At 50.6% G+C, this 27,997-nt stretch overlaps 1 protein-coding gene across 15 annotated transcripts in view; it reads left to right on the top strand.

The window, feature by feature from the left end:
• The window catches only part of Lpin1 (lipin 1), a 72,810-nt gene extending 45,204 nt beyond the window's left edge, over positions 1 to 27,606 (top strand). For 6 of the 15 annotated variants that reach the window (XM_021248359.2, XM_021248353.2, XM_021248358.2 and 3 more), the window contains 18 exons: positions 1,698 to 1,823; positions 3,154 to 3,261; positions 6,190 to 6,319; positions 7,141 to 7,426; positions 8,287 to 8,380; positions 9,000 to 9,190; positions 9,608 to 9,701; positions 10,308 to 10,377; positions 14,962 to 15,039; positions 15,176 to 15,268; positions 17,184 to 17,263; positions 20,649 to 20,775; positions 22,146 to 22,294; positions 22,512 to 22,598; positions 23,014 to 23,166; positions 23,550 to 23,664; positions 24,651 to 24,754; positions 25,909 to 27,606. In XM_021248359.2, the coding sequence (XP_021104018.2) occupies positions 1,698 to 1,823; positions 3,154 to 3,261; positions 6,190 to 6,319; positions 7,141 to 7,426; positions 8,287 to 8,380; positions 9,000 to 9,190; positions 9,608 to 9,701; positions 10,308 to 10,377; positions 14,962 to 15,039; positions 15,176 to 15,268; positions 17,184 to 17,263; positions 20,649 to 20,775; positions 22,146 to 22,294; positions 22,512 to 22,598; positions 23,014 to 23,166; positions 23,550 to 23,664; positions 24,651 to 24,754; positions 25,909 to 26,068 (2,245 nt within the window). In that variant the 3' untranslated portion in view covers positions 26,069 to 27,606. The remainder of the gene's footprint in view (positions 1 to 1,697; positions 1,824 to 3,153; positions 3,262 to 6,189; positions 6,320 to 7,140; positions 7,427 to 8,286; positions 8,381 to 8,999; positions 9,191 to 9,607; positions 9,702 to 10,307; positions 10,378 to 14,961; positions 15,040 to 15,175; positions 15,269 to 17,183; positions 17,264 to 20,648; positions 20,776 to 22,145; positions 22,295 to 22,511; positions 22,599 to 23,013; positions 23,167 to 23,549; positions 23,665 to 24,650; positions 24,755 to 25,908) is intronic. The other 9 variants (XM_087199685.1, XM_087199688.1, XM_087199693.1 and 6 more) reach the window with 3 other exon arrangements.
• Positions 27,607 to 27,997: the final 391 nt, after the last annotated feature.

The following is a 27,997-nucleotide window of genomic DNA, read 5'->3' as shown; positions in this document are numbered from 1 at the left end:
GATGGGTCTGGTTGTAGAGAGAGAGAAAGATGCAGTTCGTAACTAAGACAGTTGGGAATGTCATGCCTCCTGGGTTGGAAACTTCAGCTCTCTAGGACAGAATTGAGAAACAGGAAGGGAAATCGGGTGTGGTGGGCGTACACTACTGCAGTCCCAGAACTCTGGGAGTCTGAGGCAGGTCAAGCCCAACCTGGGCAGCTTACTCACTAAATGACACTGTGTATGAGATGAAATAAAATAAAATAAAATAAAATAGACTGGGGATATAGCTCAGTGTGAATTCAGTGAAAAGATAGCCAGACTTAGTGGTGTGTGCTTGTAATTCCAGTACTTGGGAGGCTGAGGCAGGAGGATCGCTGCAAGTTCAATGCCAGGACTACATATCAAGACTGTTTGAAGAAATAAAAACAAAAATGACTGGAGCACACAGTCACATCTACAACCTTTTTCCTTTTTCATTGGTATCAGGCCCAGAATTTAATGAATAGGGCTGGGGATGTAGTTCAGTGGTTTTTTGCCTGCCTGGCAAGCGCAAGGGTTCTGACTTTGACTGCTGGTACCAAAAAAAAAATTTAATAGATAATTTTTGCCCCCCCCCCCCCCCATTTTATTTGCTTCTAACTGTGTCAGGAAATTCTACTTGTGTGTGGTACTGTTTTGGTGAAAAGTGGCAGTTTTGAACAAAACTCATTTTGAAAGATCATTTGCTGTTTCCAAATTCCATGTCATTCAGTGTACCTTTTTTTTTTGGTACTGGGGATCAAACTCAGCACCTTGTACTTTCGAGGTAGGCAGTGGCACCACTGAGCTAAATCACTGGCACCCTTCAGTGTACTTTTTGATAATTATTTTTTATATCCTGGTAACAAAGAATTGATGAAAGCCATGTTGGGAGTGTCCCTTGGGTTCGTTACTCAGAATCGAATATATATAATTTTTTCTGGCTAATACTGGGGCGGATTGGCAGTGCTGCTGTTCCTTGCTGTGGATTGGGGTGAGGTCCCTCACCAGGCCTGGTGTCCCAGAGCCAGGACAGGCACCCTGGGTTCATCCACAGCGCAGATGGAGGCCCGGCTGAGGCTGGAGGAGCGGTTGTGTTGCGTGATTTACCCAGGCTGGCCAGCCCTGCGGTCACTTTGTAACCACAGCCACATTGGCTTGGAGTTACTTGTTTTCCTTGCCAGACAGCACACACCTGAGTGGCCGCAGCGACCTGGCTCCAGCTGCAAGTGACTGGTTCCGCCACCCAGGCCTAGAGGGACAGTGCCACCTCTCAGGACTCTGTGCTGCGAAATAGGAAAGGCAGCAAACAGCCTCGGTGGTGTGCTACCATCTTCTCGCCCGTGCATGAGTCCGGATGTTTCAACAAAAGCTCTCTCTCTCTCTCTCTTTTTTTTGGAGGCAGGGTCTCGCTATGTAGTTCAGGCCAGTCTTGAACTCACTATGTAGCCCAGGCTGGACTCAAACTTGCAGTGATCTTCTTGACTCAGCCTCCTCAGTACTGGGATTGCAGGTGTGGACCACCATGCTCTGCTCAACATAATCTTTTAAAATTTATAATTCAGCCAAAGCACAAATACGCACACACATATATTATGCTTACATCTCTTTCCCCTCTCCACTGCTTGAAACGTGCCTGTTTAAAAGATGTCAAGAGCCTGAGAATTTTTTGACTTTCTATGTTTTGATCTCTCTAGAGCGCTTCCTGACGATGCACCACCATTCCAAGATGAAATCCCTAAGGAAAACCCCCCCTCAGTCTCACTGTACCCGCAGTCAGCTTCGTACCCCAGTTCAGACAGAGAGTGGTCCCCCTGCCCCAGGTGAGTCGCCGTGTGTGTCAGGGCTCACCTGTCCTGGTCCAGAGGCTTAGAAATCAGTTATGGAGCCGGGCTAGGAGGTGCACACCAGTAATCCTCGAACTCAGCCTCCCCAGTGCTGGGATCCCGGGTGTGCATAACCACACCTAGCCTGGATGTTAGACATTTTAATGGGTAGTGGCCTTTGTCCAGGGTTGCAGCTGTGACAGGTCACAGTAGGGGGTGGGCTGGACTATTAATTTCTCAAAGTGCTGGAGGTTATGGAGCTCAGGAGAGCTTGCCCGGCCCTGATCTGCTGATCTTGGACATTCTTGGTTCTTCTACCCAATTCCTTCTGCTTTCTCAAGGCTCAGGATGGCATCAGGCAGGCCCTTGGCGGCCCTGCTGTGTGCGGCAGTGGGTTTCTACCCAAAACAGGTTATGTCCCAGCTGCATGTAGTGGCGAACGCCTGTCATTCCAGCACTCTGGGAGGCTGAGGCAGGAGGATCTCACATTCAAGCTCACCCTGGGCAATTCAGTGATTTAGAGAGATCGTATTTTGAAATAAAAGAAATAATAAGGGCTGAGGATGTAGCTCAGTGCAAAGGCTCTCAGTTCAGCCCCCAGGACCACGAAAAAGGAGATATTCCACGTTCTTGTTTCCACGCCAAGTCTTAAAAATGTGCCGTGTATTCTGCACGTACAGCACAGCTCAGTCGGAACTGACCACGCTGGGTACCAGAGAGCAGCAGCTGGTGCCGGGCAGAGCAGGTGCAAGCCCTTTGCAGACCCCTGTTCCTTCCCTGGCTCTGGGGAGACAGCTCCGGAGGAGAAAAACCGCAGTTTAGGAATAAAACAATTGAGAATTTGTAGAAACCACCAGTAGGATGAGAAATCTGTGTATTAGTCTTAAGAATTCAGAGGTGTATTTTCAACCCAGCCCGAGTACGTTTCTTGGCCTTTAATATTTTGCTTTCTGTAGTCGCCACTTCCGGGGTGGAATTACACCGGGATGAGGAGCCCATTTCCACTCCGAGTGGATCGACAGCACAAATAACCAAACCTTTGGATTAAGGAGTTTGGCTCTGCAGAAAAGTGACCTGAGACAAACAGTTTCTGGGGGCCAGTGGAGGAAATGGGAAGTGAAATCGGTCTCAAGCAGTTTCCTGTTTGTGGTTGGGAGAGTTCTTGTCCATTTCCGGTCGATTTCAAAGCAGAGCACTCAGCCTTCAGATGCCTAATGCTTTCATTTTCTTGCAAATGTCACTGAGCAGCCAGAGAGTGGGTAGGAGATGCCGTTTATTTGACCTGTGATGCTTTTTCTGTTTTAATGTGAATCCTGCGTGTACCCAGCAGCCCAGTGGACTGCACCAGGAGCTACCCTCACCTTGAGGATGCCGCCGAGGGAGGCCTCTCTAGCTCCTGCCCGCCGCCGTCTTCCTGTCTTCATGCTTCGGAAAGGTAGACCAGCTGCCCCCGCCCTGCGGACGCATTCAGTAACGGGAATCTCTTTTAGATCGACCTCACCGTTAACCGCGAGACTGGAGCAGAGAAAACTGTACCTGTAGATGATACCAAGTGGAAATTGGCATCTAACAAATCTGTTTTACTAACCAATTTACTTCTAGAGCTTATTATTTTTCCTTTCACTTTAAGCATTTATAGATTATTAGCTTTTTTTTTTTAAGTCTTAATATTAAGTCTCTGGAAGTTATGGTTGAGGGCATCATTCATTTCCCTTCTTCTGCAGAGTATTTTGGAAACTGGAATAAAATATAGATTGAGAATACAATCTTTTGTTTTATGTCTAGGATTGTTGGGGAGATAAACCTACAAGATATTTTTAGGATGCCACTTTAGTATAATTTAACTTTTCTTCTTATAAACATTTAAATAGCCAGGGGCCAGGGATTTAGCTCAGTGGTTCCGCTGCCTACCTTGCAAACTCAAGGACCGGAGTTCGATCCCCGGTACCAAAAACAAAACAAAACAAAACAAAACAAAACACATTTAAATAGCCCATTAGACTGTCTAAATGGTAGATTTAGACATTTCCCACTGAAATCCTGCAACAGAATTTAGAGGACTAGTATAGGAGATTAATTAGCATGAAATGGATCTGGGATTTGTATATTTCATTCGGTACAGCTGTCTTATATATTTCTCAATATAACTCACACTTTGACTTCCCTGCTTTGTAGCCTCACGTGGTTTACTTTATCAACCTTACCAAATGAAGCTATGATTAGTTTTTACCTGGAAAAATTTTCTTTGTCTTTTTTTTGGTACCGGGAAAATTTTTCTTTTTGATTAAAGAACCAAACCAAGTTGGATGCAGTGGCCCAAGCATAAACTCAGCACTGAGAAGGGCTGAGGCAGGAGGGTTACAAGTTTGAGTCCTGTCTGACATTTAATGAGACTCTTTCCAAATAAAAAAAATTGAAAAGGGCTGGGACTGTTGCACAGTCATAGAGCAGCCTTGGGTTCAATCCCCACTGCTGAACCCAAACAAAAACAAAAACAAAAATAAAATGCCAAACAAACCCCAACCAAAAAACCAACTAGCCAAACAAAAAACCCCAAACTTCAGGATGTCCCTCATTAAGATGTTATATATGAGGAAGAAAGATCATTTTAAAATGAGGAAAATGAGGTTACAAAGAGTGACGATGCAGAGTTATAATTAATTTGCTTAACTGAGACTGCCAGAAATTCGGAAAGCCCTCTTTCTCTCTCTCTCTTTCTCTCCCTCTCTTTCTTTCTTTCCCCCCTTCCCCTCTCTCTCTCTGTCTCTCTCTCTCTCTCTTTCGTCAGGTCTTTCTGAGTCCAGGCCAGCCTTCAACTTACTATGTAGCCTAAGCTGGCCTGGGCTTGAACTCTGGGCAGTCCTCCTGCCTCAGCCTCCTGGACGCTGGGATTACAGGCATGTCTCACCATGTCCAGTTAGGGCCTGTGAGCCTCTTCAATGGATGCACGTGATGTACCTTGGGCAGTGATAAATCAGACCAAACCCATCAAAGAGCAGTTGCTTAGACAATGGACAAAGTCTGAAAGATGGAAACAAAAATTGTGGTCTGCATTTACTGTTCTGTGGAAAACTCTGCTGTGGTGTCTTCCTGTAGAGGAAATGATGTGAGAGAATAAAGACAAGAAAGAAAGAAAGGGCATTTTCTTCCCAGCTCTATGTTATTTAGCGTGGTGTTCGAATCTTGTATGTGAAGTTGATTTCATTTTTTTGAGGCAGGGTCTCGTTACATAGCCCAGGCTGGCCTCGAACTCATGGTGATCCTCCTGCCTCAGCCTCCTGAGTGCCGGGATCACAGGCATGTGTCCCTACGCCCAGCTATAATGTTGATTCTTTCGGACAGTGACTTTGGCCTGGCAGAAGTGAGACATTGTTTAGGTCTCAGAAGTAGAAATATAAGCCAAGTGTGGTGGTGCGCACCAGTAATCCTAGCACTCTAGGAGGCTGAGCCAGGAGGATTGCAAGTTTGAGTCCAGTTTGAGAAATGTAGCACCTTAGGGAGACCCTGTTTAGAAATAAAAATAAAAAAGGGTGGGGATGTAGTTCAGAGCAAAGGAACTGGGTTCAGTCCCCAGTACTGTATATAAAGAAAAGCAATTGGAGTAGAATTACAGGGGACATGGCGGTGAGAGGATGCTGCACCTCCTCCGGGCTTGCCTTCCAGAGAAACGCATCATCAGTTGGTACCGAGGAACCTCAGCACCTTAGCAAGTTTCCTGGTGGCAGAGTCAGTCGGTGACAGTTTCTCTGTTTCCAAAGCCGGTGCAGACCTGCGAGCATTTATTTGTTCGTTTATTTTGGTCTCACTGTGGAGCCCAGGCTGGCCTCGAACTCGCTGTGGACCCTCCTGCCTCAGCCTCCTGAGTGGTGGGATGCACCCCCGCTCCTGGCCTGCGAGTGTTTTTAACAGAAAACCAGGGCTGCCCAGGGTCCTTTGGCACCTGTCCCCGAGCCGTGACGCCTGATTTGATTTTTGTTTTTTGGTACCGGGATGGAACTCGGGACCTTGTGCTTTCGAGGCAGGCGCGGCGCCGCGGAGCTAAATCCCAGGCCCTGACACCTGATTTGAGACTTCAGGAGGGCTGAGCTCAGGGTGAGGTGCGGAAGGACGGGGACTGTGATGTTAGAACAAACGCCTCCTCCTTCCTCTTTGCATTTCCTCCCAGGCTTTCTTCCTGCCAACTGTTTTCCTGGTCCTCTCCCTGGAGTTCCGCGCCTTTCTCCTGGACGCGGGTGCGGCGACCCCTGGTGGCCACAGGCGGGATCGCCATGAGGCCCTTTGTGGGCTTCGCATTTGAACCGCAGGCCTGGGCCAGGAGCCCGAGTTTCCCTCTCTCCTGAGTGATGGTTTGTGTTTGCTTCAGTCCCTCAGGCTCCCGGCCTGCCACCCCGAAGAGCGACTCGGAGCTGGTGAGCAAGCCCAGCGACCGCGCGGTCCCCAAGAGCAACCTGGAGATGCTCTGGCTGTGGGGAGAGCTGCCGCAGGCCGCCAAGGTGAGCCCGGCTGGCCTGCTGTGCCCCGGGGTCTTCGGGTGCCGCTTCAGTGCCACGGGGTTCCTGTCGGTCTCAGCCAGGGGCCTGAAAACCAGGAGCTTGAGGGAGACATGGAGCTGTGCATTTGCCTCACAAGAGGACTCAATGTGTTTATATTATATTATATTATATTTTAGAGATGGGGTCTCGCTATGTAGTTCAGGCTGGCCTTGAACCTGTGGAGATCCTCCTGTCTCAGCCTCTGAGTGCTGGGATTATAGGTGTGCGCCACCTTGCCTGGTTGATGTATTTTATTTTATTTATTTATTTATTTGGTACCGGGGATTGAACTCGAGTCCTTGCACTTGCGCAGCAGGCGGTGAAACCACTGAGCTAAATCCTGGGCCCTGATTGATGTATTTTAGACACACAGGATAACTAGATAGAAAGGCGCCACCCAGCTGGTAGTGTGGGGATCCCGTCTTTGTAGCCGCTGCTCCCACGGACCGCCTCCCCGCAGGGTGAACATGACCTTGCCTCCTAGCAGCAGAGATTAGTTTTACCAGACTCACTTTGGGAGGCTGAGGCAGGAAGAGCGCGCAAGTTTAAGCACAGCTTGGGAAACTTAGCAACTTAGCGAGACCCTGTCTCAAAAAAACCCAATCAAACAAACCAACAAAAAATTAAAAAGGGCTGTACTGAAAAGAAAAAAATGGAAAAAAGCCTTTGCCACAGAACGTTACTAAGTGACTAGTTTTTCTCCTCTGGTGACTCAGTTTGTCTTTTTGCCTGTGTCCTGACCTTTCCTCTGGTCTTTTTCTTTCTCCCTCTCTTTGCTCTAGTCATCCTCTCCGCACAAGATGAAGGAGCCCAGCCCCCTGAGCAGCAGGAAGATCTGTGACGAAACCCACTTCCAGGCCATCCACAGCGAGTCCTCGGATACCTGCAGTGACCCGTCACCAGTGCTGGACCAGAGCCAGCCGCAGGCGGAGATGCAGCTGGTGGCTGAGGAGGACCTCGAGGGCCTGGGAGCAGCCGCTCCACCTGTGCTGGTGACCGAGGAGCCCAAGCCCCCCGCTGCCAGCGGGGCTCAGATGGCGAGCAAGACCGACTCTCCCCAGAGGAAAGGTGGGAGGCTGGGCAGACCGGGCGCTGTCCTACACGGTGCCTGTGTCCTAGCCCGGATCCAGCTCTGCCAAGGCTGGCAGTGAGCCATGACATGGATTGTTTCATCAGTGCTCCTCTGATGAGTGTGTCCGTCTGCTTTCCTGGGCTGGGATGAGAGACACCTGACTCCCACAGCTGAGGGGAGGAGAGGATGGATCCGCCTCATGGTCTCAGGGGATGCAGTCCATGGTCGGCTGCTCCAGGCGGGAGCATCATGGCGGAAGGGCGTGGGGGAGCAGAGAAGGGGAAGCCAGAGAGGAAGTGGAAGGAACTAAGTATAGTACCTAAGGGCACAACTCCACATCACCCAGACACACCCAGAAAGGAGCTTTCCTAATCTGCCAGGAGTTTCTAACCCAGTCGACAGCCAGGGTTAATGGTCATACTGAGCACCCAGGTTGAGAGTCCCTTATCCCAAGAGCTGGGGACCAGAAGTGTTTCGGACTCCAGGGTTTGCTGGATTCTGAAATTGTTGCACAGACTTTTTTGTTGGTCATCTGCAAGTCCTGAATCTGAGTGCACACCTGTTTGCCTGTCCCTAGTGATGATGTTAAGCTCAATTGTGGACCTTGCTCTGTGCAGGTTTTTTGTTTTTTTGTTTTTTTTTTTTGCAGCACTGAGGACCAAACCCAGGGCCTTTGCACTGAGCTACATCCCCAGCCCATTTTCATTGAGAAACAGGGTCTCGCTAAGTTGCTAAGTTACCAGGCTGGGCTCGAACTTGGAACTTGTGACCCTCCTGCCTCAGCCTCCTGAGTGCTGGGCTGCACCATCACTTCCTGCTGGGAGAGCTCTGTGACTGGATCCCTTTACCCTTTCAGATAAGCGGAGCAGACATCTGGGCGCCGATGGGGTCTACCTGGACGAACTCACAGACATGGACCCTGAAGTGGCTGCCTTGTACTTTCCCAGAAAGTAAAATTTCCTTCCTTCATAGCATTTTCTATACCCCAAGCATTAGTCCGCATGGGTCTGGTTTTCCCTGGTGTTTGATTAGGAAGTGGGGGAGGTGTGGTATGCACGCCTGTTATCCTTTTTGTTTCTTTACCATGTCTTTTTTTTTTTGGTACCCGGGATCCAACTTGCACTTTTGAGGCAGGTGGTGGCACCACTGAGCTAAATCCCTGACCAACACCTGTGGTCCTTGCACTTGGGAGGCTGAGGCAGGAGGATCCCAAGTTCCAGCCCAGTCCCTTTCTGTTTGTTTGTTTATTTATTTATTTATTTACTCATTTATTTTTTGAGACAGGGTCTTGGTTTGTAGCCCAGGCTGGCCTCAAACTCACAGTGATCCTCCTGCCTCAGCCTTCCTGAGCGCTGGGATTACAGGGGTGCACCACCAAGCCTGGCTCTATTTTTTATTTTTGAGCCAGGGTCTTGCTAAGTTGCCCAGGCTGGGCTCAGACTTGGAATCCTCCTGCCTCAGTCTCCTAGACTGCTGGATGACAGCAGGTGCCAGCACCTCTTGTTTAGAGGGCCTCCCAGGACCGGAGAGGAGGGGCGGAGTCCTCAGACAGCTTCTCTTCCTCCACAGTGGAGACCCCTCGGGGCTCCCGAAGCACACCAGTGACCTGGGACCCCGCTGGGCCAACCCGTCCCCGCAGTCGGTGGGCAGCTCGGGTGCGGACAGCGGCATGGAGAGCACCACGGACGGCCTGCGGGACCCGCCGTCCATTGCCATCTCCCTGTGCGGGGGTCTCAGCGGCCACCGGGACGTCACCAAAGGTCACCGCCCCGCCCCCTAGTGGCTGCCGGTGGGAAGCCGGGCGCGCAGGCTGCTGTGACCTCACAGCTTTCTCGGGCGTGGGGAGCTTGCGCTCCCACGTTCGTGGCTGGCGGTTAGCTGACCTCAGAGGTCTTTTACAAGCTTTTTTGTTTTCTGAGAGAAGCTCTCACTATGCAGTTCAGGCTGGCCTCGAACTCCCAGCGATCCTCCGGAGTGCTGGGATGTCATGTGTGAGCCCCCCATGACGCTGACCCCTGAGCAAAGCAAACTCCCCCTTACAGATATAGTTTATCGGATCACTTGCACAATGGAGTAAGCTCTCAGAAAATACTTGTGAATGAGAAAGTGACACATAGCCTGCTTTTAAAACCAAATTTCCTGTCCATTTTCCTTTACCCCTTCCAACTGCTTTGCAGATGCATTTTTAGAGCAAGCTGTGTCCTATCAACAATTTGTGGACAACCCTGGGCTCATCGATGACCCCAATCTTGTGGTGAAGATTGGGAATAAGTGAGTACCTGCCCTTTTGGCACTGCCATCATACCTTTTGGGTTTTATTGTAGATGTTTAAATTTTAACAAATGTGTTACAGCAAAAAGCACACTGCCATGAATCCCTCAAAATCTTCCCCTTGCTTTGAATGTGCACATCCCACCGTCCTCACCACTTCTTGCAGCCGCTCTGGAGTCCTCTTTCCTGAGGGACTTTACCAGGTGTGGTCACAAATACAGTGACTGCTGCTGCCGAGCGCCATCCCACGGACAGGCAGCTCATAAACACACGATGCTGTGCCCTCGTCCACCTTAGTCACCGGATCTGGCACTGTGTGACTTCCGGCTCTTCCCTAAAGTCACAGTGACCGTGAAAGGGAGATGATTTGATCCATTCAGGACATCAAGGCAGCCAGGACAGTGCAGCTAAAGCCCCTGTCCCCCTCCATCCTCTGCCTGTGCTGCTGCTGGCTTTGGGGGGGGGAAGGGAGCTCCTCCTGGGCAGAGGCTGCAGGGAGCCCAGCAGGAGCAGCACAGCAGCTCTGCAAGGGCCTCGCCGGGACCCTCAGCTCTGCGTGACCTTGAGCCTGGTCCCCGAGTGACTGCCACCCCTCTGTTTTGTCAGGTATTATAACTGGACTACCGCAGCCCCTCTGCTCCTGGCCATGCAAGCCTTCCAGAAACCTCTGCCCAAGGTGAGCTTTAACTCGAGAAAGAAAAGGACAGTTGGGTCCCTCGGGTGGTTGGAATTTAACTTTTATTTTAGGGACCACAGAGTTAATTTCGTTGTGTGCTCTTGGAAGTCATGAGTATACATCAGGAGCTTCCGATCTCTCTTTGCTCTTTCTTTTTGTGCTACTGGGGGTTGAACCCAGAGCCCTTCACACTGAGCTGCATCCCCAGGTCTTTTCATTTTAATTTTGAGTCTGGGTGTCTCTAAGTAGCTAAGTTGCTGGGGCTGGGTTCCAGTGTGTGATCCTTCTGCCTCAGCCTCCCATGTTGCTGGGATAAGTGTGCACCATCACGCCTGGCTTCTCTCTTGCATCTCGAATAGTCTGCCTCTGCCTCATTAAGTCAGTCTCCCCTTCATGGCCCTGGAGACTGAGACCCCACTCCCAGTGCCTGCCGAGCCAGGGGCCGAGTGGCAGCTGTGAGTGACCTCAGCGTTGGTGGCTCTTTGCATCTGCAGACAGGACCGAGGCACATTGTTCTACACAGTAGTTTTGGTTTTGTCCTTGCCAGGTTCCTCAGAGTATGCATGGTCTGGGATATATTTTTATGTTGCATTTTTCAGATCTTAAAAGTTAATAAAGAAAAAGAGAAATGCAGTGGAGTTGAAGCATTTCGTTTACAGAAAGAGTCACATGCGCTTCAAAAGCTGGTGTGATTGATCCTTGTGATATGCCCGCCAAACAAGTTTAGCCTGCGGTTTTTAAATTTTAAATAACTTTATTATCAAACACACACATACAAAAAATTAAAACCATTCAAAGAAGAACAATGCAAGGGGAAAAAACCTATGATAATATTCAAATACAGTAGAACTCAACCAAAACAAAACTGACAAGCACTTCAACATTTTTCCATATAACTTAATAAAACATCTCAAGCACCAGCAAGACACCAGAGGATGTGATTTGTTTCAGAAAGATCCCCAAAACCAACACTGAACAAATAGTGGTCTGGATAAAAAAACTCCAGTTACTTAGCAGACTCCACATAAGCCAAGCTTCTCCCTAATTTAAATTTCGATACAGTCAGATGACACGGAATGGAAACACAATCTGAGAAATATGTTCTTAGGCCATTTCATCCGTGTGTATCCTTGTTTACACTTTCAGTTTCTTACACTGGAGAAACTACTTGGTATTTAGGCATGTGTGTCCTATTTATTTCATTTAAGAGTGTGGCCTCAATATGCATCCATTTAGCTATAAATGTCTCTAGTTTCTCATTCTTTATGGCTGAGTAGTACTCCATGTTATAAAAAAACCCACATCTTTATCCAGTCTCCAGTTGATGGACACTTGGGCTGTTTCCAAGCTTTTGCTATCACAAACTGTGTCGCTATAAACATAGGTGCACATACATCACTGTGGTATGATTCTTTTAAATCTTTTGTGAAGATAACCAGCAGGGGGATAGCTGGGTCGAATGGGACCTCTAAGCCTAGTTCTCTGAGGTATCTCCATACTGATTTCCACAGTGGTTGGACCAGTCTGCACTCCCACCAACAATGGAGAAGGGTTCCTTTCTCCCCACATCCCCGCCAGCATTTGTTATTGGTTGATTTCTTGATAGCAGCCATTCTTTCTGGGGTGAGGTGGAATCTCAGTGTTGTTTTCATCTGAACCTCTCGAATGACCAGTGATGTTGAACATTTTTTTCATATATTTATTTAGTGCTTTTACTTCTTTGTCTGCAAAACGTCTGTTCATTTGGGATGCCCATTTTTGAATTGGGTCTTTGAATTTTTTTCGGTTCTTTATATATTCTAGATCATAGTCCTTTGTCTAAGGTACAGTTGCTGAAAATTTTTTCCCACATTGTAGGTTGTCTGTTAGCTCTGTTGGTAGTTTCTCTTGCAGTGCAGAAGCTTTTTAATAAGATGAAATCCCAGTTGTTGATTCTTTGTGCAAGTTCCCGTGCCACTGAGGTTTTGTTCATAAAGTCTTTTCCTGTACTAATGTCTTCAAGAGTTCTACCTAACTTATCTTCCAGCAAATTTAGTGTTTCTGTCCTAATATTTAAATCTTTAATCCACTTCGATCTTAATTTAGTGCATGGTGATAGGCATGGGTCAAGTTTTAATCTTTGGCAGGTTGAAATCCAGTTTTTCCAACACCATTTATTAAATAGGCTATCTTTCCTCCAATGAGGATGGTTGGCTCCTTTGTCAAAGAAGAGGTGGCTGAGCATATCTGTAGTTGTTTCTGGATCTTCTAATCTATTCCACTGATCCTCAGGTCTGTTTCTTTGCCAGTACCATGCTGTTTTTATCACAGTAGCTTTGTAGTATAGTTTCAACTTGGGGATTGTGATACCCCCTGCCATGTCTCTGTTGCCTAGAGTTGCTTTTGCTATTCTAGGTCTGTTCTGGTTCCAAATGAATTTTTGGATTGTTTTCTCTAGTTCTGTGAAATATATTGTTGGAATTTCAGTCAGGATCACATTAAACCTATGTAATAGTTTTGGCAGTATGGCCATTTTCACTATATTGGGTCTTCCTACCCAGGAACAAGGGATGTCTTTCCATTTTCTTATACCCTCCTCAATCTCCTTTTTCAAAGTGCTGTAGTTTTCAGTGTAGAGGTCTTGTGCTTCCTTTGTTAGATTGACTCCTAGATATTTCATATTTTTGGATGCTATTGTAAAAGGAATTGTTTCTCTAATTTCTCTCTCAGTAAGTCTATTATTTGTGTATAAAAACGCTACTGTTTTTTGAGTGTTCACCAAGCCTGCAGTTTTTCGAATCGGTTTATTTAGGCTGTTTCTCTAATACAGAAATTTCTTTAAATGTAGAATTTGTCGATCTTAGTTTTTGAATGCTGGGTTTTGTGTCACACTCAGAATGATCTTGCTTCCCCATTTCCAAAACTGGTGAAAAAAGGGTCCCGTCCTTGCTTCCATTTTACATCCTTGAGCCATACGTATTTCATTTTGAGGCTATGCAGGGAGACTTTAAGAACCAAACCAATGTTTCCCAGCTGGCTATTGGATCAGCATAGTTTGGGTTGCAGAAAACACAGTGGCTAAAAGCAGTTTAAATAACTCGGGTTTGTTGTCTCACATAATTAAGCTTGGGCGCGATTGATTCCATCTCTAATTTCTGGTGGCGGTGACGATAGGATGACTGCTGAGGGCGTGGTTTCCTTGTGCAGCCTGCAGAGCCGGAAGCTGGGGCAGAGGTCTTGTGTTCTCTAGGCTTAAGCTCCATCTCCTGGAAGCTGCTCGTTAGTGTAGTGCCGGATGGACTGGGGTGGTGTAGATGAATTGGGGTTCACCCGCTGCCCTGCGTCATACTGTGCCCGGGTCCTGAGCACAGTTTGGGATTCATTGCCTAGAAGGAGGTTGGAGGAAGGCAGGCAGGCAGCTGGGAGGATCTGACGTTCTCTGAAATGCCCCGTCCTCCACCCACTGGCAATTACACTTCTGTCATTGATTCAGGTTTTCTGTGATTTATTTTTAAATCTGAATTTTGGATTTATTTCTCAATCTAAATTTTAGGTTTTACCTTCTAGTGATGTTTACTCATGGACTAACAGTGCATTTTTAAATGACACTAGCTTTTAAATATATCTTAGTAGCCTGTATGGCTTGGGTGTGCTTACATTACTTCTGAGTTTTCTTGACTATTTTTGTTTGTTTTTCAAAATAAACTTCAGAATTTGAGGCCAGGTCTGAAAATGTAATCCTGTGGCTTCTTTCTTTTTTTAAAAAAACTGGGGGTTTGTTATATTTATGGGTGAACTTAGGGAGGACAAGGTTATCCACATTTTCCTGCATAAAGTGGTATGTGCCTGAAATACATTTTGGAATACCCAGGTCTTCTATTATGCCTATTACGTATCTTGTAAGTGATGATAACAAGCATACTTTAGACTAAATATGTGATTTTTTTTTTTCCCCTGGTACCGGGGATCAAACTCAGGACCTTGTGCTTGCTAGGCAGGTGCGGTGCCACTGAGCTAAATCCCTGGCCCTAAATGTATGAATTATTTATCTGCTGCTTAGCTACTTTCTATTAGATTGAAAGAACTAAATCCTTCTTTCATTACTAGCTGAGGTTCCAGCTACTTGAAGTTCGGCAAACTGAGTCAGGGGGATGAGGTGACATTTGCCTTGCCCTGGTAGTAGCCTTAGGGTAGATATCGTTCTTTATAAGTGCTCAGACAAGTATTAAATTGTATATAATCGATGCTACCAAACCTTAATTCCTTCATGCTATCAATGTGAATTTTCTTTTTAATACTTGAGATTTTAAATCAGATGCATCTGTTAAAATTCAGTTTGTCAAATTTTAGGAATTTACATTTACTAAACACACCCTGTGATCTTAGGTTTGGTTTGGAACCATTTTATCCTGTACCATATTAATGATTTCATGCTTTATTTTATAATCTTCATATTGAGGATAACAGTATCTTAATCAGTTAGTCACTTTAATTAGAAAACTCCTGGTTTTACTAATCGCTAATGATTTTTTAATGCTTTTTTTCTCGTTGTTGTCATGTTGTATTTTGTTTGTTGTTTGTTTATTCTTTTAACATCTTCTTAAGTCTTCATGCTTAAGTTACCTTATTGTAATTTTGGATGCCATTAGATTTTGTTTCTCTAAAATTTTCAATCCACAAATAGTATGTTGTGTTTTCTCTGATTTCTTCTTCTTTTGTTCATCTTTCTTTAGTTTGCCTGTGTGTTTCTTTTGCTTTGAATGTGCCGAGTTAATCTCCTTTTGGTTCCATGATTTATGTTCCCATCCATTTGAAACAGGCCACGGTGGAGTCTATCATGAGGGATAAGATGCCTAAGAAGGGAGGAAGATGGTGGTTTTCGTGGCGGGGAAGAAACACCACGATCAAAGAGGTAACCATGGAAAACAGAGCAGTGTTTGTATCTAGCAGAGCTTGGCTTGGTGTTGTGAAGAAATAAGCACCAGCCGAGCTGTAGCCGGACTGTGGGAGCCGCCCAGGAGGTAGGTGATGCATAGGTTGGAGGAGCAGAGGCGGCTTCTCCCCCAGCCCTGTTCCCAGTTCCTGTGGGCCTGGGGTCCAGCCATGCCTTCCTGTAAAATTTCTTCATCTGTAGAAGGAAAAGGTTTCAACAGGATCATTTAATATATTTTTTTTAAATAGATACCTTCCTGGTGCCTGTGAAGACCGCGCCACAGGCCTTCACAGTTAGTGTGTGGAGTAATTCTCACCCGTCTTTTCCTAGGAAGCCCCGTCTGCACAGCCCTGGCAGGTCCTTGGCTGTCTCGGCCTCCACCCTGTCTGCTTTCCTCTTGCCTTCCAGGCCATGGTAGCTTGACCCTCCTCCCCTAGCTGTGGCGGCTTCTCCCCTTGGGACCTTTGATTCTGCCTTGAGCCTTGCTGTTGCCTGGCAACCCATTCATGTCCACACGATGGCTCCGCTTTTATACCCAAACCAGACAACCTGCTGTCCATTTACCAAACAGCCGACTAAAGAGACATCTCACCTGGGAGCTTTGAGCATATCAGACTCTTTCTTTTTTTTGTACTGCTGGGACTGAGCCTCGGACTTTGCACTGAGCTGCATCCCCAGCCCAATATTTTGTATTTTGCGTTTTTAATTTTGAGACAAGTTCTTGCTAAGTTGCCCAAGCTGGGCTCCAACTTGTGTCCTTGCTGCCTGAGCCTCCCGGAAAGCTGAGATGCCAGGTGCGCACCACCTGGGCTGGTTGGTTTGTTTAACTATTGGTACATTTTCGGTATACATAACGGTCACATTCATCATAAGGAACTTGGACCTGTACCTAATGCATCTTTATTCTTTTTTCCCCCAATCCCCTCGCCTCCCTCAGACCCTCTTCCCCTCCTTATTCACAAAAGCTTTTTCCATTTTTCCCTTCTAGTCTCTCTTTGCCTCCTTCCTTTCCTCCTTCCCCCTCCCCTGTTCCCTTCCTGTCTGAACATTTTCTTACTGTTTCCCAATCTCTATTATATACTTTGGTCCTTATTTACCCTTCCGGTTTCTCACATCAGAGAAACAATGTGGTATTTAAACATGTGTGTCTGATTTATTGTTTTCTTTTTTGTTTGTTTGTTTTGCTTTTTGTTATTTTTGGTTTTTTTGGTACCAGGGATTGGACTCAGAACGTTGTGCTTGTGAGGCAGGCAGCAGAACCACTGAGCTAAATCCCTGGCTATCGTTTTCTTTATTAAAGTGCTACAGTGGAAGTCATTAGATCCTGACTCAAAAATCCAAAACCCGGGGCCCTCTGGGGTACATCCAAAAGAGCATTTCCTATTAAAATAAGTAGCATTGCAAAAGAGAAAAATGCCTCCCTGCATTCCCCAGCAAAGCCTGGCATGATAATGTCTTCAAGCATTTCTATCCGCAATCACGAGAAAGCAGCCCTTCTCATGCACTTGCTGCTGTGTCACGGAGATGACGGAGTTTGGTGTGGTGTCACGAATGCACATGGAAACAATCGCATTTCTGTCAAAAACATTTCCCAGGGTGATCATGTGGTGAGCACATGCCCAGATAAATGGACCCAGAACCTCCTGAGCCAGCCCTGGGGTGTGTGCTGTGGGGTAAGGGTCCCCCATGAGGGTCCTGCCCTGGGAACTAGGGATTTTTTGAGACAGGGTCTCACTGTGCCTTTCAGGCTGGCCTCAAACTCACCACCACCCTCCTGCCTCGGCCTACAAGGTGCTGGGATTATAGGGGTATGCCACCACTCCCAGCCTAGGCAGGAGCCTTTGTGCAATCTTGCCTCCTTATACTTCCCTCTCTTTCTTTTCCCCTTCTGCAGGAGAGTAAGCCGGAGCAGTGCGTGGCCGGAAAAGGTCACAATACCGGGGAACAGCCGCCTCAGCTCGGCATGGCCACCAGGTACAGGAGGGGGATCCTCTCGGGGTGTTTCTGCCCCTTCCCACCTCCAGGTCTCATCCAGCTCAGCCTGATGCTGACAGCCTTCACTAGACGGCCCTGGGGTCTGTGATTCGCTTAGTGACCTGGCACGATTTGTTTAGATTGCTTTTCCCATCCATCCCACCTGCTGGGGAAATGGGAGTGAAATGAGGTGCTGTAATGTCTTAGTCACTTTTCTTATTGCTGGGACAAAATGCACAACACCTGGAGATTAGAAGAGGAAGTGTTCATTGTGGCCCACAGTTTGCAGAGGTTCAGTCCCTGGTCAGCTGGTGCCAGGGCAGGGTGGTATGGCAGAGGGGCCTGGAGGAGGAGAGCTGCTTACAGCACGGGGGACAGGAAGCAGCGAGGGAAGGGAGGCGCTGGGAAGGGAGAGAAACCCTTCCAGGCCACGCCCCTGGGACCGCCCTTCCACCAGACCCCGCCTCCTAAAAGCCGGTCAGCTTTAAGCCCCCATGGTCCAATCAGCTTCCAGAAGCCTCGCCCATGAGTGTATGCAGCTTTGGGGGCGTCTGGATATGAACCATGGCAGATAACTAGAGCCTTTCATGTGGTACTGGCCTGTGAGGCCCCGTTGGCAGACGCCGGTGCGGGAGTGGATGTGATGACGATGATGACGACGACGATGACGACGACGCTGATGCGGACGCGGACGCGGACAGATCCCTCCTGGAGGAGCTCACCTTTCTGTGCGGTTTCAGCACTAACCGGGGCTTGTCTGAGTATCGATACAGACGTTAACCTGGCACAGCAGACAGTTTGTGATGCTAGCGATCGAGACCGATGATTTGGGTTTTGGGGTGACTCGGCTCCGCAGGAAGAGACTCCCCAGAGGTGGACTGTGACATTGGGTGAGCTGCTCAGAATGTTTTGTGGGTATTCCCTCAATTTACAGCACCCCTCGCCTACAGAAACCCAGGATTGCACCGGGCAAGCCCGTCATTTCAGCACCCTGGGAGGCTGAGGCGAGAGGATCCCAAGCTTGCGCCCAGCCTGGGCTTCTTAGTGCCTTAGCGAGACGCTATCTCAAAATAAGAGATAAAAGGGCTGGGGGTGGAGCTCCGTGCAGAGGCCCTGGGTTCCGTCCCCACTGCTGCAAAACATTAAAAAAAGAGGAAAAATACTAACAGATGACTTGAGGGCATGACCTGTATTGTGATCAGTTCCGCCGTGGAGTAGAGGTGACCTCAGTGTGGTGAGCTCTCTCTGGACCCGTGAGGCTTTGCCGTCTTGGTCAGATTACAGGGTACACCGGCTGGATGTCTGGGGGCTGTGACCGTGGCCGTTGCTCTCTTTTTTCTGGAATTCCCGGTGGGAAGTGGGGCCCCACGTCGGGGGTGGCAGGAGGCTTTCTTTAGGGTTCCCTGTGTGGAGGAGCAGCGTGCAGCCCGGGACCGCAGTTCTTGGTCTTTGAAGGTGGCTTTCCTTGGAACGCTCTGGAAAGGAGCCTTCCGTTGGTGGGCGAGGCCGTGGCACTTCTCCCCCGGCCCCTGCTGCTCTCGGTCCACTCCGACTGTGATGGAGTTTTCTTTCCGATCCAGTCGCAGTTGCTGTTGACAGTGCGACTTTTCCCGTCATCTAGAAATGGTGGAACCACTCATCACTCCGCGTCGGTCACACTGCAGCTGTGACAAAGGCAGGATTGACACTGGTGCCGCGGAGCTGAGGTTTGAAAAGTGTTCATCAAAACTTCTCCCGAGAAATCAGAAATCCTTTCCTTTGCATCGGCACCGTCAGCTTTTAGTTTTCCTCATTAGCACCATGTAGGTGCTTTGAAAACAAAAGGCAAAAAGAGAGGGTGTCGGATGTTCTCCTAACGGCAGACGTGACTGACAGTGGTGCCCGAGCCCCCGTGATGGAGCCAGCAGCTCAGCACCAGGAGAATAATTAGAGCACCATTGGAAAAGCATGCGTGTGACAGCGCTAAATTAGATGCTGTTCACAGCCACTCGTCAGAATGAAGATTTCCAAGTGATAGGAGCCCTTTGGTTTTTGTTTTGCTTTGGTTGTTTTTTTGTTTTGTTTTGTTTTGTTTTTTTTGGTACCGGGGATCAAACTCAGGTCCTTGCGCTTGCAAGGCAGGCGGCAGAACCACTGAGCTAAATCCCAGGCCCTAAGGTTTGGTTGTTTTGAGATGGGGTGGGAAGAGAACCTGGAGGTGATCCAATGCTTTTTTTTTTTTTGAGACTGGGCCTTGCTGTATAGTTCAGGCTGGCCTTGAACTCACTGTGCAGCCCAGGCAGGCCTCGAACTCTCAGCGATGGTCTTGCCTCAGCCTCCTGAGTGCTGGGATCACAAGGGAACCTTTTATTTTAGTTTGTTGCTGCTTGCAGAGGCTGGTAAGCAAAAGCCACATTCAGTGAGCTGCTGCCAGGGGACATTTTGAAAGTGCTACCAGCAGCTGTACATAGCTGCTTTAGTTTTTAAGTTTTGTGCCTGTGCTTTCTGTTTTTCTCAAATGAGGCATGCCGTGTGGACTCCGTGGGCTTTTTTCCAGTTGTTTACAGCAGCAGGTGGAAATCATGCGATTCTCTCCAGGAGAGAGGCGGGTTGGTCTGCTGTTACCCAGAGCCCTGGCTTGCACACAGGTCCCCTTCCACTCCGAACTGTCCGCCGGGGACAGAAACATTTTCTGGGTCCGTGAGGAGCCAGTAGCCTCCTCCTCCTGCTTGATGAGCAAATCTTTGCCCCAAGATCAAGCTGTCCCCATTGGAGACCTCTCTGCTGTTGGTTCCGAAGAGCCAGCATAGTGCGTAGGATCTGCAGGCTGGGAACCGAGGGGCCCTGGGTGAACTGTGTCATTTTCCCGAAGGGATTTGAGGCCCAGCCAGGGGCCCTCTGGTCAGGAGGCCTCTCCTGGACTCAGATATCCTGGTCCCCTTTCTTTCCGGGATGTCACCTGCCCGCAGATTGAAATTTTTGGTGGGCAGTGTGCAGTGTGTTCTCCTTTGTCTTAAGGAAAACAGGGTGGGTGTGGTGGTGCATGCCTGTCATCCCAGCACTCTGGGAGGCTGAGGAAGGAGGATCGCAAGTTCAGGCCCAGCCTGGGCAACTTACATTGTGAGACCCTGTCTCAAAATAAAAAAGGGCTGGGGATGCAGCTCAGTGTGAAGGCCCTGGGTTCAGTCTCCAGCACAGCAAAAAAAATTAAAAAGTAAAGAGAGCGATGACAGCTAGTGAGCAGCAGCGAGGAGAAGCGGCAGCTGCGCTTGGCTAACCGGGCGATGCATGAACCAGGGTGCCTGAGAGTTCCCGGATAAACTCGGTGCCCTGGCCGAGTTGTTGACACAGGGCAGGTGGCCCCACGCCTGTCCTCCCTGGCCACCTGGTGTCCTGTGTGTTCCAGAGTGAAGCACGAGTCGTCCTCCAGTGATGAGGAGCACGCAGCTGCCAAGCTGGCCCCTGCCAGCCACCTCCCTCTGCTGTCCAGCGTCAGCTACAAGAAGACCCTGCGGCTCACGTCGGAGCAGCTGGTGAGTCCCGAGCTTATTGTGCAGGTCCTGGGGGGCGTGGGGAGGCCGGTGGGGATCCCCTCACTCTCCAACCCACCTCTGCCGCCCAGCATAGCAGCTCGGGCCCCATAGCACCTGCGACCTCTGGCAGCTGCACACCCCTCTTTTTCTGTTTGGTTTTTAAGACAGGGTCTGGCTGTGTAGCTCAGGCTGGCCTTGAACTCACAGCGATCCTCCTGCCTCAGCCTCGTGAGTGCTTGGGCTGTAGGTGTGCAGCACCACAAGAGAGCAAAGGCGAGAGGGGAAATCTGTTAACTCACAGCTTTAAAATTCGTGTAAATTTAAACAGCTGTGAAGGCATTGAGGGAATCTCAGCCAGCAGGGGCTTTGTTGATTGTGGTGTTGCACATGCATGTGTGCGTGTGTGTGCGTGTGTGTGTGTGCGTGCGTGTGTGTGTTCGTGTGTCCCCACTTCTAATTAGCCCCTTCTCTCCCTGCATCCTATTTCACACCATGCCCAGTTGTGAGCAGATAGCGCCACCTTTTCCCAAAATCGTTGCCGTTTACCCCAAGAGTGAGTGGGGTGCAGGCTTAGTCTTCAAGGAGTTAATGTCAGGGGACAAACGGCCCCGACACCCACGCCAGCCCTGTGTGGGCCCTGCAGCCTCCAGTCCCTGTGACACAGCTCTGCCTGTGACCCTGGGGACCCCAGGCATCCCGGGGACCCTGGGGGTTGGAGCAGCTGGAGGTGCGCACCTGGGCTTCCCAGCAAAGAGATGGGGCTGCCCCGAGCTTGCCTGCATTCTGAACTCGTGTTCTTCCTCAGTCTAGACTGTGATCTTGTGGCTCTGAGGTGGTGGCGCATGCCTGCCGTCCCGGTACTCAGGAGGCTGAGGCAGGATTGTCACGAGTTCGAGGCCAGCCTGGGCTGCGTAGTGAGACTGTGACTCAAAAAACCCAGCCCAACCGAAGCATGGTTATTTAAGGAGATGTATTTTCACACTGGGCTTAAATCTGTGTCCCCATGTCAAGCCCCGTGTGCCGTGGAGTGTCATGTCCTATTCTCCATTTGTGATTTATTTTACTGGAACAAGAAATGGGAAACCGAGCGTCCTGGGGGAGGTTTTGTTTTACGGGGGACTGGATGTTGAACCCAGGCCATTGCACTGGCTACATCCGAAGCAGGGTCTCGCTAAGTTGCTAAGTTCCTCAGGCAGGACTTGAATTTGTGATCCTCCTGCCTCAGCCTCCCAGAGTGCTGGGATGACAGGCGTGCAGCACGGTACTGGCCTGAGCAGGGTGGTTTTTAAAGCTTAAATTTCTTCACGGCAGAGAAGCCAAGCCTCCCTGCCTCTGTGCCTTCCCCTCCAGCAGCCCTTGGTGTTTTTCAGAAAAGTTTAAAGTTGAAGAACGGCCCCAACGACGTGGTCTTTAGTGTGACCACGCAGTACCAGGGCACCTGCCGCTGTGAGGGCACCATCTACCTGTGGGACTGGGACGACAAGGTCATCATTTCCGACATCGATGGGACCATCACCAGGTAGACAGAGTCTTTGCTCAGTCACTGAGTTGCCCAGGCTGGGCTCAAACTTGGAGTTCTCCTGCCAGCCTCCCAGGGTACTGGGTGACAGGTGTGCATTGCCATGCCTGGCTCCTCTGTGTTTGTTATACGGCACGAATGGCGCTTGGACTCTGAATGGGCTTTGGTTTTGCGCCTCCCAGTGCCTCTGCAAGTTTTGTTTCCCATCTTCATTCAGATCAGACACCCTTGGCCACATTTTGCCCACACTCGGGAAGGACTGGACCCACCAGGGCATCGCCAAGCTCTACCACAAAGTGAGCCAGTGAGTACGGGGCTGGGCCAGACTTGTGCTCCAGGGTACCCTGCCTGCCACCCACACGGGGTGACGGCAGGGAGACCTCAAGGACTGGACAGACCCTGCTCCAAATAAATAAATAAATAAATAAATAAATAAATAAATAAATAAATAAATAAAGGGCTGGGGTGGGGTCCGTGCCGGGGCTCTGGGTCCATCCCTGCCACCCCCCAGTCATCTTTGTGCTGGGCGTAGTGGCACACAACTGTCGGCTCAGCACTCGGGGGCCTGAGGCAGGAGAATTGCTGCAAGTTGGAGGCCAGCCTGGGCTCCATAGTGAGTTCAAGGGCAGCCTGGAGTACACAGCGAGACCCCATCTCAAAAAGAAAGATACCAGAGTTCTGTGTCTGCTGCCGTTCACAGCGGGGTTTGTGTCTTCCAGGAACGGGTACAAGTTTCTCTACTGCTCCGCCCGTGCCATCGGCATGGCTGACATGACGCGCGGCTACCTGCATTGGGTGAACGAGCGAGGCACGGTGCTGCCCCAGGGCCCGCTGCTCCTCAGCCCCAGCAGTCTCTTCTCTGCGCTGCACAGGTGCCGTCCTCCGCCCGCCCTCTGCTCTCCTCTTCTCCCGGGAAGCTGCAGGGTGGCAGCCTGGAGGGGACTCTAGGGCCCTTGTACCAAGCTGCATCCCCTGCCTTCAGTTTTCATTCGGAGACAGTGTCTCAGGGGGTCGCTAGGTCACCCCGGCTGGGCAACTTGCCATTCTCCTGCCTCAGCCTCCAGAGTGCTGGGATGACTGCCTGCACTCCCCGCCCCGGGACTCTGTGTCCCTTGTGTGTGGAGTTCTGCATTTCCTTGTGAGGGCTTGGAAGTACAGATTGGCCCCCAAGGTCCCTGACCCTGGGGCAAGTCGACTGGTTCAATGTGGGTGAGGTTCTGGCCCTGATCTGCGATTTGTCTGTTGGTTTTAACAGAGAAGTGATTGAGAAGAAGCCGGAAAAGTTTAAAGTCCAGTGTTTGACCGACATCAAGAACCTGTTTTTCCCAAACACGGAACCCTTTTATGCTGCTTTTGGGAACCGCCCGGCTGTGAGTACTCGCCCGGAAGGGCTCAGGAAACCCCCTCTGACAGGCCAGCCTGCAGGCCTGGCCCAGCACTGCCGCCCCTGCCCTGTGAGGCCAGCCTGGCCAGAGGCCACATCAGCAGCTGGGCGCAGTGGCCCACCCCAGTCCTCCCCGCACTCTGGGGGCTGCAGCAGGAGGACGGCGAGCTCAAGCCCAGCCTGGGCCACTTGTGGGGCCTGGTCTTGCACTAAAAATAAAGGGCAAGGGATATAGCTCAGTGCAAAGGCCCTGAGTTCAACCCCTAGTACCGCAAAAGAAGAAGGCCACATTTAAAGCAAAGGGACTGAGCTGCCCTGTGCGCGGCCTTCGCAGAAGTGTGGCTGTAGGTCTGACCCAGAAGTGTGGGAGCAGCCTCGGGCCCCACTCTGCTGGCTGAATGAGTCAAGCTTGAGCCCTAAACTCACTAGGTCCGTCCCGCGGGGCGTGCCCTGGTGGGGTGGAGAGCCGCACGCCTCGTTTCTGCTTGGCCAGCGTGGACTCACGCGTGGACTCGGCACACGTGCTGGGTGTGGCCCAAGTGACCAGCAAGGCCATTATGCGGAGGGTGGGTCGGGCTGAACTCATTCTGCAGCGCTCCTGCCTTCAAAATCTGTGACTGAGGCAGGGATGTGGCTCAGTGGCACCGCGCCTGCCTGGCAAGCACAAGGTCCTGAGTTTGATCCCTGGTACTGGAAAAAAAAAGAATCTGTGATCGATGTCCCGGAAGTGGGAAATGGGTCGGAGAAGACTTCAGTGAGCGCTAGGGTGGCAGGGGCCGTGGCAGGAGCCTCCTTGACTTGGGTCCCCTGGAGGTGGGTGCCAGAGGGACTCAGGCTGGTGTGGAAGGTGGAGTCTGTGGCTGCCCTGCCCGGGGAGAACCCGATGTTCCCCCACCAAGCCACAGACAGCAGGCGTGCGTGGCCCACGAACTGGGCTTTCTCACTGTCGCTTCTGGGCTTTGCCACCCCCAGGACGTGTACTCCTACAAGCAAGTGGGGGTCTCTCTGAACAGGATCTTCACGGTCAACCCCAAGGGAGAGCTGGTGCAGGAGCACGCCAAGACCAACATCTCCTCGTGAGTGTCCCCAGGGCTTCCCAGTGGAGAGGACCCCGCTCAGCCATCGCTGCCTACGTTTCATATTTAATCCCTGTGAAAATACAGATTCTAGCCAGACAGTGGTGCACACCTGCAATCCCAGCTCTGGGAGGCTGAGGCAGGTGGAACCCTGTGAGTTTGAGGCCAACCTGGGCTACAGAGTGAGTTCATGGTCAGCCTGTACATAGTGAGACCTTGTCTGAAAAAGACAAACAAAACAAAAACCAAACAAACAAAACTTTAAACTAAATTCGACTTTGCAGTAGAAAGGAATTGAATAAATCTGAAGACTAGCAATTTAGGTTTGCTTTGCGAAGTTAGGCTTGGAGGCCTAGAATGTGAGTTAGAAATGTAGGCAGGTTGGAATATGAGGAGCTCTGTATTTCTTTACGTATTGAACACTTCTCCCTCCTGTGTGATTAGTAAGAATTCCTTGTGTATTTTTGGTCAGAGTTTGGTTTGTCCCAGTCAGTGGGCTAAACTGGATTTCTGAGTTTGGTTTGGTTTGGTTTTGCAGCCCTGGGGATTGAACCCAGGGGCTTCTCACTGAAGTACATCTCCTTGCATTCATTCCTTTATTGGTTTTTTATTTTGAGACAAGTTCTTGCTAAGTTGCCCAGGCTGGACTTGAACTTGGGATCCTCCTGCCTCAGCCTCCCCAGTGCTGGGATGACAGGCGTGCTCTGCAGGCTGCAGGGAGCCTGTGTGACCGCAGTTGCAGCCAAGTAGGGATCCGGGCCCCTCCCCGAGCCTTGAGCCTCAGGCCTCGGAGCCAGAGGGGCTGTAAGAGTGCGCAGTCTGCTTTCTTTCTGGCTCAGCTCCGCACTGCGAGGCTGTCCGGTCTTGTGCAAGGGCGCCGTTTCCCACGAGGACCTCTTATTTAATGAATGAATTTCTGCCCGATCAGCTAATTCCGAGCCCAGGTTTCAAAAGCCCTTTTGGATCTTCAGCGAGCCCAACCTGCAGCGGAGCCGGGGCTGGCGGGCGGGGCCGGGAGGGCTGGGGTGGAGCTGCAGTGCAGACCGCAGACACTCAGGCGAGATCTCCCCGGGGTCAGAGAAGATGGAGATGCCTGAGCTGGAGGTTTCTGGCCCCACGCGGTGACAGGGAGCCACCTGTGCCTTCCCTTGCAGGTACGGGCGGCTCTGCGAGGTGGTGGACCACGTCTTCCCGATGCTGAAGCGGAGCCATTCTTCCGACTTCCCGTGCTCGGACACGTTCAGCAACTTCACCTTCTGGAGGGAGCCGCCGCCCCCCTTTGAAAACCAGGGCGTCCATTCAGCCTCCTCGTGAAGGAATCGGGCGGCCTCCTGCGACAGTGCTGCAGGGAGCCGGGGTCCCACTGGCCGCCGGGAGCCCACTGTGCCTGCGGTGCCGCCCTGGCTTAGCGAGAAAGAACGGAGCCAGGCTTCCTGCGCTTCCCGCCCACGCTGCGTGGGCTGACAGCTTTAAATGCAGTGCCGGACCCTGCAGTGCATCCGCAGTCGGCCGTGCAGTGCTGTGCTTGGGTGTCACCGTGATCAGGCCGCACGCCAGCCTGCTCCAGCAACTGGCTCTAGATGTGCAGTAGGGGTCCCGGGGCCGTCCCTGGGGTGCCAGTGCCCCCCGAAGGGCCTGTAGGGCAGGGCAGCACGTTTCCCTGCTCGGCAGAGTCTCCTGTGGCCCTAGTGGGTGGGGGCCAAGGGCTCCATCCCTGCAGTCGCTTGCTAGCGCTTAGGTGTTGCAGCCTTTCCCTCCTGTGGTAAAGACGCTGTGCCCTCTCTGCAGCTCAGGGCTGGAGTCTTCTGCCTTAATTCACCCGGGGTGCGGCATCTCGTGTAGAGCTCACTCCCTCGCGCTCGCAGTAACTTTGCATCGCCTTAAACCAAAACTACGGCAAGCAAACAGGCAGCGTTTTGAAGTCAGCTCAGCGCCCTCCAGAGGGGCTGGGGGTTGAGGGTGGGGTCTGGAGCGGAGCTTGAGGCCCAGACATCACAACCTTGGTCTTTATTGGGAAGTCTCGAAAGAGACGGGGTGGTTTTAAGACAGCAGTTTCAGGAAGTTGAGCCCTGTTCTTCGCGGTGTTATTTATCGCTTTACTCCCACTGGGTTACTGCTGAAAGCCTTCCAGCCACGGGCTTTCGGTGACAAATGTCACAAATACAGTAAAAGATGAGCATGCCGGGCCAGCCGAGGGGCCTCCTCTGCCCGTCACACACTGTGCACCTTGTGGAATTTACAAATAAGTTATTTTTCTTAGCTTTTCTTTCCCACTCAAATCAAGGGCAGGGGGAGAAAGTGATCACCGGAGTGACCTTTGGGCCGGTGGCAGATGGTTCCTTCATTTGTTTAGTAAGCTGCCTGGTGGAGAAGACAATGTGAAAAGATGAACTATTTTGGTAAAAGATTTCACTTTCGTTTTTGAGGTATTTTTTAAAAGAGTGTGTTTTACTTCATTGGCTGAAAAGCTTTCCTATTTAAATTGCGTTGTTAGAGTCTTAGGAGGCAAAAGAACAAACCAAACAGAACAGTCGAAGGGAATGTTACTCTTTCTGTGAAAGAAAATCCAGAATCCTCGCCTTGGCTGGACTTGGCGGGCACTGGTGGGCCACGCGCGGGGACAGATGGCTTTGTGGACACGCAGGACTTGGCATCGCCTGTCGCAAATTGCAGATTCACGCCGAACACGGGTGTGTGCGAGCATCACACTGTGGAGATACTGAAAGCAATTCAAGTAGCCCTGTCGGGCCGGGGATTCAGCCCGGTGGTTCCGCCGCCTGCCTCACAAGCGCAAGGACCCGAGTGGGATCCCGGTACCAAAAATAAAATAAAGTAGCCCTGTTTACCCAGCACCTCTGGGCTCAGCTGTTCTTGTGCACAGGTGGAAGGCACCGGCTCTGCTCCGGCAGTGAACTCTCAGGCCTGCGGGCCGCACGCTTCCTCCCTAGCCCCGGCAGGCGGCGCTGTTGTGCAGCAGCGGGGCAAATCTGTGGGGTGATTTACCCTCCTTCGGGCCTCTGTGGTCCTCTCTTTCCATCCTGATCACCCCACATTGCACCGCAACGCCTCCCGGCCAGCATCACACCCAAAGGTCTCCACCAAGCTCACCGTGAGCTCGGCCGGACTGTGACCGGAAATGGGGTCCGCGTGTGGGCGTCGTGTCCCCCACCCCGTTAGGGGAGTTGGCTTACCTGTATCCTCTGCGGTCTGGGGTCCCCCGTGGTCACACGCTAGATTAACTGT

The sequence above is a fragment of the Heterocephalus glaber genome, unplaced genomic scaffold (genome assembly GCF_053883595.1).
Source record: "Heterocephalus glaber isolate CG9 unplaced genomic scaffold, H.glaber_assembly_v1.0 deba00001724, whole genome shotgun sequence".
In the NCBI taxonomy this organism is placed as follows: Eukaryota; Metazoa; Chordata; class Mammalia; order Rodentia; family Bathyergidae; genus Heterocephalus; species Heterocephalus glaber.
Note: the sequence above shows the minus strand (reverse complement) of the source record. Positions and strands in the feature narration are given on the sequence as shown.